This window comes from Cryptomeria japonica, chromosome 7 (genome assembly GCF_030272615.1).
Source record: "Cryptomeria japonica chromosome 7, Sugi_1.0, whole genome shotgun sequence".
Classification (NCBI taxonomy): domain Eukaryota; kingdom Viridiplantae; phylum Streptophyta; class Pinopsida; order Cupressales; family Cupressaceae; genus Cryptomeria; species Cryptomeria japonica.
Genome location: NC_081411.1, coordinates 99441431 through 99451931, shown reverse-complemented (window position 1 = coordinate 99451931; position 10501 = coordinate 99441431). Strand labels below are relative to the sequence as shown.

General features: G+C 36.6%; 1 protein-coding gene across 1 annotated transcript; it reads left to right on the top strand.

The window, feature by feature from the left end:
- Positions 1–6889: 6889 nt before the first annotated feature.
- LOC131073452 (uncharacterized protein At4g15970) lies at positions 6890–9004 on the top strand. Its single transcript, XM_058009887.2, has 3 exons — positions 6890–7268; positions 7848–8228; positions 8341–9004. Exons 1-3 carry the CDS (start codon positions 7083–7085, stop codon positions 8836–8838), a joined length of 1065 nt encoding a protein of 354 aa, XP_057865870.2. The 5' UTR covers positions 6890–7082; the 3' UTR covers positions 8839–9004.
- The last annotated feature ends 1497 nt before the right edge of the window (positions 9005–10501 follow it).

The window sequence follows — 10501 nt, the reverse complement described above, 5'->3', positions numbered from 1 at the left end:
ATGATCACTTATCACATCGACCAAACAATCAACATTGACATGCTAACTGTCTTAACAAGGATGCATCCTTCCTTACCCAAACTTCCTTACCCAAAACAAAGACAAGATAACATTTTTTTTGACAAGAAATATTTGTTTAAGCTATCAAGTACTTGGTTAGTTTGATACATTATTTATTTATTTATATCAGGTTCCTACGCTACTCCGGGATATCCACAAGTGATTAGGATAGCCAAGATGGTTCCTAAGCTTTGTTTGTGTATCTTCTGCAATTTATTCTAATGAAGTTCTGGGGCATGTACTAATGGTGTGTACGTGGGAAGTTCACTAAGCTATGTGATCTCATGCAAAATACAGTCATAGATCACTATGGGTTGCTGACTACAGCGTATACCTCGACCATATGAGCATGAACCATTATGGAGGGTCCATGTTCTTTATTCTTTATTTTATGTTGTTTGTTTGTAGGTACAATGCTCCATCCTTGGTTCGTACTACCTAATCCAAATTCGATATTACCATGCTCAATGATGAAAATCAAGCACTATGGATCGTCATTCAATCTCATCTGTTTATATTGCATTTCGTTGCATATCACCCATCCATTTAATCATTCATTATTCATATGCATGGTTTTGTATGCAAGTGTGAACAAAGTTAATATGAGAAGTTATGGGACAAATGAATTGGTCTTGGATACAATCATGACAGAGTTCTCTGATACATCATCAATGCATCATGCAAAGTCTAAACAACCTTGCATTCATCATCATTTTATTACATTTAACTACATTTGCATAAACCTAGTTCATTATCATGTACTTGCATATAGGTTTATTCAAGTCCTAAATATTCATTAGAGTGCATTTAATATCATTTAGTTGCATTTTAAATACAAACAGTTCATTATCATTTACTTGCATTAGTATCATTATATCATTTCATCATTTCACAAATTGCGACATGTAGATTCATTTGTATGATAAATTTCTCATCATTGCAATTTCATACCAGTATTAACCATTACTGTGCATTCATTTAAATATCATTCACAAATCATCATTTATCATCATTTACACTTCTTTACCGTACATTTGTTTAGATTTCCATAATTGCATGCATTTATTTATCTATCCATTAGCTAAATGCATTCATTTATCCATCTATTATATTCTTATACTCATTCATTTCATTTCATTTCATTTAGGATTCATTATATTGTATTCATTATCCTTTTGAATTGCATTAAGGTGCAATTATTTATTACCCATGAGTTGCATTATCATTTCACTTAGTCATATTTTACTAACATTTCGAATCATAATAAAACCATTTGTTTTAACATTGGTTTATACATTTTCCATATGCATTCAGTTAGAAATCATCATATAAACATTTGTACTTTACATTTGTTTATCCATATTGCATTCATTTACAAACCATCTAACGGTATTTACATAAATCATCAAATCATCACATTACATCAAACATCATTGCATATCATTATCTCCTCATCATATCCCCATAAAGCACAAGAACTTGTCTATATCATCATTAGCATCATTTCATTATGCATACATCATTATCATGGCATTACATCCATAAAGGATTACATCAACAGATCATGCATATATAAACCTGTAATCCAGATGTTAGCATCACATCATAAAACACGCATATAGACATCATGTAGGAATAAATCATTATAAAAACATGCATATAGGAATCACCTTAGAAACACATCTAGCAGGTACAACTATCCATCTAAGCATAAAATCATAAGATCATCATCCTGCATAAATCCATACATAATCAACATGCATATCATCACAAAATATGGGATCTCCTCATATATCATATCATATCGCCAAAAAAATACATGTATCAAAGTACAATGAAGTCCAACGTATCGGCTACCAAGAGCCATCCAAGACACAGTCCAAAATGTCAAATGTAATAACATACAAAATGCTCTCTCAGATGCCACTCTGACTAGATGCTGCCCCACTATCACCACCCGCTCCCCCACTACTCCCTGCACCACCTGATCTATCTCTTCGTGGAGGACCCATCACACCACCACTTCTTTGTGTCCTCTAAGACCACTCTACTCTCTCCCAATGCATCTGTGAATAACTCAGTGCTCACCGACTAGATGACACCTCCTGCTCATATAGACCACGCCAGTAATCTATCTCAGCCTATACTCGCCAAATCTCCCTCATCACCTCTCTAGTAGGACCTTGTGCTCCTACACCAACCCGTACTCTCTCCTGCAGCTCCACCAATCTCTCCACTGCATCATCCCTCTCCCACAGCACTACCGTCAACTCCGAATCCCTTGCAAATAGCTAAACATCTCTAGCTGCAACCTCCACCTCCATATCCTCCACCCGTGCCTTGGCTATTGTAAGTCGAGTCTGCAAATGTAATATCATATGCTCCTGTAGGTCTCCCTCCCCCATATCCATAGGTGCCTCACCTGTAGCTCCCTCTCTAGTGGCTCCCTCCCTTGTATCCATAGGTACCTCCACCTCCCCCATATCTCTACCACCTAATCTGACTCCTCCCTGCATCAAAGGTCCCCGTGATATCTACAATGGCAAAATGCCTCTCCCTCTCCACCACAACTGTCCACTACCCCCACCTTCTCCTCCAAATCCACTACCCCCACCTCCTCCACCACCCCCTCCTCCATCCCCCACTCCTCCTCCATCCCCTCCTCCACCATCCTATCCTCCTCCTTCACCTCTCCCCCATCCACCTAATACAGGTCCTTGACCTCCTCTCCTCCTCCATCTCGGTCCCCTATCCTCCTCAAAATCTAGAATCAGCTTCATCAGATCTGATATCCGAGGAATCGAATGTGCTACAATATACTGTGTGTACTACTTTGACACCCCTGCATCTATAATCTTCAGTCACATATACCATGGTCTTGCCTGTAGAGTCCGAAGCTCTGCTAACACCTGATCATAAGGTAATACTGGCCCCCATAGGTACCTCTCTCAGACCACCCTAACATACTCTCTAGATCCCCTTGGCAATCCTTGCCTCCATCCAAACTGTCTCAGAACTCTACCCGAAAGCTGTCCTCAACATTGTAGGTTGTCCTACCAATGAGATATCGTGTCATAAACACATACGATAACGCCTCTGCATCATCCTCCCAGGGCTCACACTTAATGTATGGCCTCCAGATCACTATATCCAAATCATCCTGTGCCCACCGCCACCACTCTAACTTCCCCAGGTTGGGCTGACTCATCATACCGCTATACATGTATACATAGGGCTGGTCCACTATCCTAAATCTCAGTCTAGCTGGTTGGGTGATAGGTAAGTTCTCCCACACCCAAATATGAAGAAGAGTGATCCCCACTCCCACTGAGCTCATCCCTTGGTATGCTACCTCATGTAGCTCTTGATATAAGTGCAATAGCATGCATGGTCCCCATGAAAACCGGGTCCCCTTTGTCATCATCTGCTCGATCACCTGACCCCAACCAACGACAAGTCCATGCGATCGTCGATCTAGACATAACAGTCCCCCAACAATCCTTGATAACACAGCTAGTAATGGCTCGTACAATGCCGCTATATCCTCCCAAGCCACCGACCCTTCATCAATAAACATATCCTCCTCAAAAAACTACTGTATCGCCACTGTCCCCCAAGATTGGTCATATGTCACCAACTCTCATCGAATGGGAATGTGCAACATGAGCCTTACATCCTACACTGTAACTGTCATCTCCCCTTGTGTTAAGTGAAACATACACGTCTCACTATGCCATCGCTCTGCCAATGCTATAATCAAATCAAGATTCATCCGAATCACAGGCATATACATCACATCATACAGGCCTATTGCTACAATGCAATCCACCTCAGCCTCTGTCAACCACTCACGCAACAACTGTTTGGCGGGAGGCCTCTCGCGCATCTGTAAGATGCGAAGATCCTCCTACACACATGCATCAACCATCATCATCAGTTGTTTTGTTTCAAACTTTCTTAAAGTTTAAACCTAGACTATCAACAGATACTCTGATCCAGTATCTTCAGGTCTTAACAAGTAAGCAATCATGGCACACCTAGACTACAACAAACATTTATTCTAATGGCCTAAGTCTCATCAAGACTGCTATGGTTTAAAACAACTCTCATCTCACATCTCCATCCATCCATCCATCATTGGAATCAGGAGATTCTTATTCAAACACACTAGGGCATCTATTTTTTCTAACAAAAGCACTATTCTGAACACAACAGCACTAATATGCTTACAACATCACTAATATGCTTACAAAATTGCTACCTCAACTATGCAATAGCGCTAAAACCAACAATAGCACTACATTGCCTATACAATAGTGCTACCTCATCACAACAATGCTCAATCAACCACTCAATCGCGCTAAACAAACAAAAGCGCTAAATCGACTATGCAATAGCGCTACCCTTGACAAAAGCGCTAAAACCACTACGCAATAGCGCTATAGTGGCACAATAATGCTAATTTAGTTGACAATAGCACCAAAACATAGTTTTAGTGCTATTGTGTTGACTCAACTTGGACAAGCTAAAAAACCTATCAAAAATGCATGAAATTCAAAAATTCAAATTCACATATTGCTGGTCCGTAGTCGTCTAGCTGTTGGAATCGATGCACTCGCTCTAGCTGATGCTTTGCTATGGGAACCGACATCCTAATTGTTGCTTTCTCTTTCAATAGGTCACTATCAGAGCTCAAATTTCACTATGGACTCGAATGCAAATGAGCTTGTTTTCACCCCTTTCCCCCCATATATACCCTTCGCTGTAACCCTAATTTTCCCCCGTTCACCGCTGTGGTCCCCGTGAACTTCTAGAGCCTCCCATTTCTCCATTTTATCTCTGATTTCTTCTATTTTTCACCAGTATTGCTAAATTCTTCTCTTCTATCATCCCGCCAATTTTCATTCTTTTTCGAGAGATCGCCTAATTTTTTGAAAATTTTTGGCCCATTTCTCGGGGGGGCATACCACCCATTAAATTAATATTTTATGGGGCATATTTTTTCACACCTATTTTTCTTTCTTTGAAACGACGCAATAAACTGCACCATGTCAAAGAGGGGAAAATGTAGTCACATAAATCTGTCCAGTTTATTTAAATAAATATTTGATATTTATTTGATTAAAAGCCCACTAGCCAATAGTTAATTAAATTAACATTTAATTAATTCATCTCCAAATTTCTCGACAGCCGGTGCACCAATGCAGGGCTATCTCCGGTACCGGTGACTCCATCCAAAACATTGAAACGTGCATTACGTATTCGTATATAAAATACCAGCATCCGAACTTTAGGGTGGGAGGGCAACGGCCCATATTCTCCTATTAATTAAATAAATTACTCAATTTATTTTAATTAATTCATTAAACTAAATTCACAATCAATTAAATGAATAAATCCTATTTATTTCATTTAATCCACTTTCCTCTTTATTTCATTTAATCCCCTTTCCTCTTTGAAATAAATAAATTAAAAACATTTATTTAAATCATTAAATTCCCCCCATTTGCATTCTCCTAAAAATGCAACTTGCACCTATTTGTTAAAATAAATGAATTTTATTTTAATAAAAATCTTATTTTCCCTCACCCACCAAACCCACTTGCAAGCCTAATCCCCTTCTAGATTCTTGTAACCCCTTTCTAATTAGCCTAATCCATCCCCTAATTATTGTCGCATTGCTAAGCAACTTGGAGTCACTTTTGAAAGCCTTCAAAGTCTTTGAAAAACATTAAATGTTTTATGTGTTCAACAAGCCAACCCTCTAAAGTCTTCCAAACCACTAATGGCTCTTACATGACCATTAATGGCTCTTACATAACCATTTATGGTTAATTCCACTTGCACCAATGTGTCTCCTCAAACATTTATTGCTTTGACCATGGTTATCCCTTTTACCTTTGCACAAAAGTTTAAAAACCCTCTTTCCTCTATTATTGACCCCATTCCCACTCCCCATTGAATCAAACATTTTGTTTTTATGAAAGATATAATAAAAATATATTACATCCTCAAAAGAACATTTATCATAAATATCATAACCCATAGAAAATGTCTATGAGAATTTGATAAATGCAATTGGACATTTCTATACTCAAAGATATACTTTTATGTATGTTTAAGAAAGTCAATGATGTATATTGAAAGTATTTAAATAATTTATGTAATAAAAAACTCTTTTAATGAACAATGACATGTGAGATTAGATAAATAAAATTATTTTTAAACATCATTCATTTTAATAATCCAAAATCAATTTTGACCATTACACATAATAAATATATTATATATGCAATTGGACATATTTATACTCAAAGATATACTTTTATGTATGTTTAAGAAAGTCAATAATGTAGATTGGAAGTTTTTAAATAATTTATGTAATAAAAACTATTTTAATGAACAACGACATGTGAGATTAGATATATAAAATTATTTTTAAACATCAATTCATTTTAATAATCCAAAATCAATTTTGACCATTACACAGAATAAATATATTAATAAAATATAAAATTATTAATTCATGACATAATATTTAAATAGAGTATGTATATAACCTATCTGAAAAAGATTCTCTTCAAGGACTGAGCCCATTAGGAAAAATTCAACACCCTTCCGTAAAATCAAATACCTAGATGTTTTCTAAGGCAGGCGCACCCGTCTTATCGGTTGAATCCTATACAACACATAAACTAAACCTTTTTGTGTCTTCTTGTGGTGGAAATTTATAGTCAAAACAAAGCAAAGCGATAAAGGGAAAATACAAATCCTTGTAATCCGTGATTTCTATGTCTTTCGAGGCAGCGGCCTTGATGGACCTACCATTTGTAGTTTCCTTATCCTCTCCTCTTGACTCTCCTCTTGACTTCGTGGAGAGTGGAAACCAGGTTAATGTTTCTCTGCAACTTCCTGCAACCTACGTGGCGTTCTTATGTGCCTTAAAAATATTAATTTAACACAGAGAACCGCTTTCCAGGATACAAATAGGGGGAATTGAGTAAATCTCTGTGCAGGCCAGCATGGAAGGGGTTAATCAGAGGGTCGTGAGGACGGTGACTGCATTTCTGGCTTCCATAATAGTGGTGGGATTTGTGTCCATTGCTATTGATGAACAACTCCAGGCTTCCTTCACTCCGATTCTCATCAGCATGCAAAAGCTCTTCCCTTCAGAGATGGACGATTTGCATGCAAAAGATCCAGATATTGTAAGATATTCTCACCTTTTTAATTCATCATTAACTGCAATAGGCATAACTGACCTTAGTTTTTCGACAGGATTATGTCTATAATTAATTGTGTGTTCCTTTCTAATCTATAATCAGAAAGAGTACAGTGAAGAATTGAATTATAGTGATATACAGAAGTTTCTGTAATTAATTTTATGTATATAAATTAATGTTTTAGATCATATTTTGTAATTCAGAAAGAATACAGTAAAGAATTGAATTACAGTGATCTATCTCTGCCTCTTTTATAGATTATATATGCAATTCAATTTCTCAATATCATGAATCACTGAAATAAATATTAATTCAAAAATAAATACGCATGATTTCACAAATAGTTTTTGAAATTGCAAAGATATTTTAAATAGATCTAAAGAGACACTAGTTCTGAATCTTCTATAAGGTAAATTATTGAAAATATAATTTTCCCCTGCTTTTAGAGAGGTGTACTAAAGATGTCTATGCTAATTTATAAGATTTCAATATAAAATTCACAGTTCACAAATAGGTGTGATTTAGAGCCCTGCACTGATTTACAGTTTCCTCTGTTTCTCGCAGCCTCCTTATAATTCATCAAATGTTACAGACGAGCTAAAAGTAAGCCTTTCAAAAGCGGCGAACCAGGAGAAAACCGTTATAATCACGACTCTGAATGCGGCGTGGGCGCAGAACAATAGCATGGTGGATTTATTCCTGAAAAGTTTCCACATCGGTAACGGAACCGAGGCGTTGTTGAGAAATTTGTTGATTGTTGCCGTAGATGAGAAGGCGCTCAATCGCTGCCGGGAAATTCATCCGCATTGTTATCTGATGAAAACAGAGGGAGTCGATTTCTCGGGAGAAAATCTTTACATGACTCGAGGTTATTTGAAAATGATGTGGAGAAGGCTTCGTTTCTTCGGACAAGTGTTGGAGCGAGGATATAACTTCGTTTTCTCGGTAAGTTAGGTTTTCATGTTCGTCAAGGGTTTGGAGAAAATTGTACAGTAAATTTATATCATATTTCCTGATTTTTCATCAGAATAATTCAGATTATATTATTATTATCCAGGATGCGGATATTATGTGGTTTCGAGATCCCTTTACTAAATTCTCATCCAAGGCAGACTTCCAAGTAGCATCAGATCGTTATAGAAGGAAAGCAACTAATCCCTACAATAAGCCCAACGCAGGATTCATGTATGTTCGCTCCAATGAAAAGACAGTTGATTTTTTCAACTTTTGGTATCGCTCTAGGAAAGATTATCCCCGTAAAAATGAGCAACAAGTGTTGAACCTACTGAAATGGTACGAGTTCAAACGCAGGCGACTTAAATTCGAATTCCTTGACACTAAATATTTTGGCGGGTACTGTGAAAGAACGAAAGATGTGAACTCGGTTTGTACCATGCATGCCAACTGTTGTGAACTCGGATTGAAGGCCAAGGTTATTGATTTGAGAAATACTCTTTCCGACTGGGAGAAATATAAGCAACAAGAAAAGCTAGGTAAAGGCAAGGATGTGCTCTGGACATCTCCAGACGCATGTCAGAATTCCGGTCGCCGATGAAGACTGTTTTAATACTATTCATATGATAATAATTAGCTTGAAATCTGCTGAAGACTGTTTTAATACTATTCATATTATAGTAATTAGCTTGAAATCTGCTGTGGGATTCTCGTGAAAGCGTTCGTAGTTATTTTTGTTAATTTCCATTTTCACATTTTAGAAAATCAAATTAACCACCACCTACCAAATTTAAATACTTGTTTGCATCCAATTTAGACTTTTCATCTTAAATCATTTAGAGCAACACCAACAAGAGACCTAATGTGTCATGTTTTTGTCAATGGTGTGATGTTTTGGGTTATTACAAAGTTTTAGTAGGTGAAGCATTTAGGACAACTGACAAATCAATATGGTATGGCAATCTTACTATTGCATTTTGTGCCTTTTTATTGACTTAGGCTTTCCAATTCATCTAAAGATGTTGACTTAATTTGACTTTTTAGAAATGTATATTTATGCAAGTTGTTAACAATTTAGTAGAACTAGGAATATGTGATAACTCTTAACAAAAAAACTAACTAGCAACAACCAAAAAACTAGCTAACAGAGAACTAACAACAATTAACACAACAAGCACCCAATCATCATCCATCTATCAATTCTCATAGACCAGAAGCAATCACCTGAAAAGCTTGTTTTCCATTATATTGACCCCACTTCATTCAAAATTATTTTATGTATATTTTGATGGACGAAATCGTTTCTCCAATGGCTCTAGGTTTGAATCTTAAGGCCCTCGTTAGCAATGTAATCAGCAACCTGGTTTCCTTCTCGAAATATATACTAAACTTTGAGTTGTGAAAAATCCTTAAGAATTTTCAGACTTTCTCTCATTGGGGATCTGATCTCCCATGGGCCTATAATTTATTCTTTTAATATGTCATCTATTAGCTTTGAATCTACTTCCACCACAACCTTGGTAAAACCAAAATCTTTAGCAAGCTTTATACCGTCTGAGGGAGTAGTGGCTTCAACAAAGTTGTTAGATTTTATTCCTAAGAACTTAGCAGTGCATTCAATAAGTCTCCCTTTATGGTGTTTCAAAACAACACCTGCACTAGCTTGTCCAGGGCTACCCTTGGAGCACCTATCAAAATTACATTTTATCCAATCTTGATCAAGGAGGCTCCAAAGAGTTTTATTCTATTTATCTTCTTCTACTAGTTAATATTTCTCATATCTTGAGTAAGACCTCAAATTTGTTTAATCCTTATTTCTTGCATAGTAGGCATGCCTTTAAAGGGCTCAAAGGAAACAAAATTGAGATTAAATTCAATTATTTGATGCTTAATAATTCGGCGTTAGTTGTTATGGTTATAATTGTTTTATCTCTTTGAGTTTTTGTATTGCAGTATTCATGGCATATGTGGATTTTGTATCTTTCAAATTTTGAGATATTATGCTTAAGTTTTGTGAATAGGGGTTTGCCTAAGTCAAACCCCAGTTGAGTAATCAACCTTGAATGAAATTTTGCTAATACTGAGATAAATAATGGAAAGATATACCTCAGATCTGCAATGACTGATAATGATGCTTTGCTTCTTGAAGAAGACCTTTAAAAATTCTTGATGATGAATTCTTGAATGCCTGATTGCTTGATTGCTTGTTCTCTCCAATTTTACTATATCATCTTTGTATCTCAAAATGAGAGGGGAAAGCCTCT

Excerpts from the sequence above, each read along its gene's own strand:
- LOC131073452 (XM_058009887.2), top strand. The coding sequence starts at position 7,083 with ATGGAAGGGGTTAATCAGAGGGTCGTGAGGACGGTGACTGCATTTCTG. Across the intron at positions 7,269-7,847 it reads ATGCAAAAGATCCAGATATT|CCTCCTTATAATTCATCAAA; the intron begins GTAAGATATTCT and ends TGTTTCTCGCAG. Across the intron at positions 8,229-8,340 it reads GATATAACTTCGTTTTCTCG|GATGCGGATATTATGTGGTT; the intron begins GTAAGTTAGGTT and ends ATTATTATCCAG.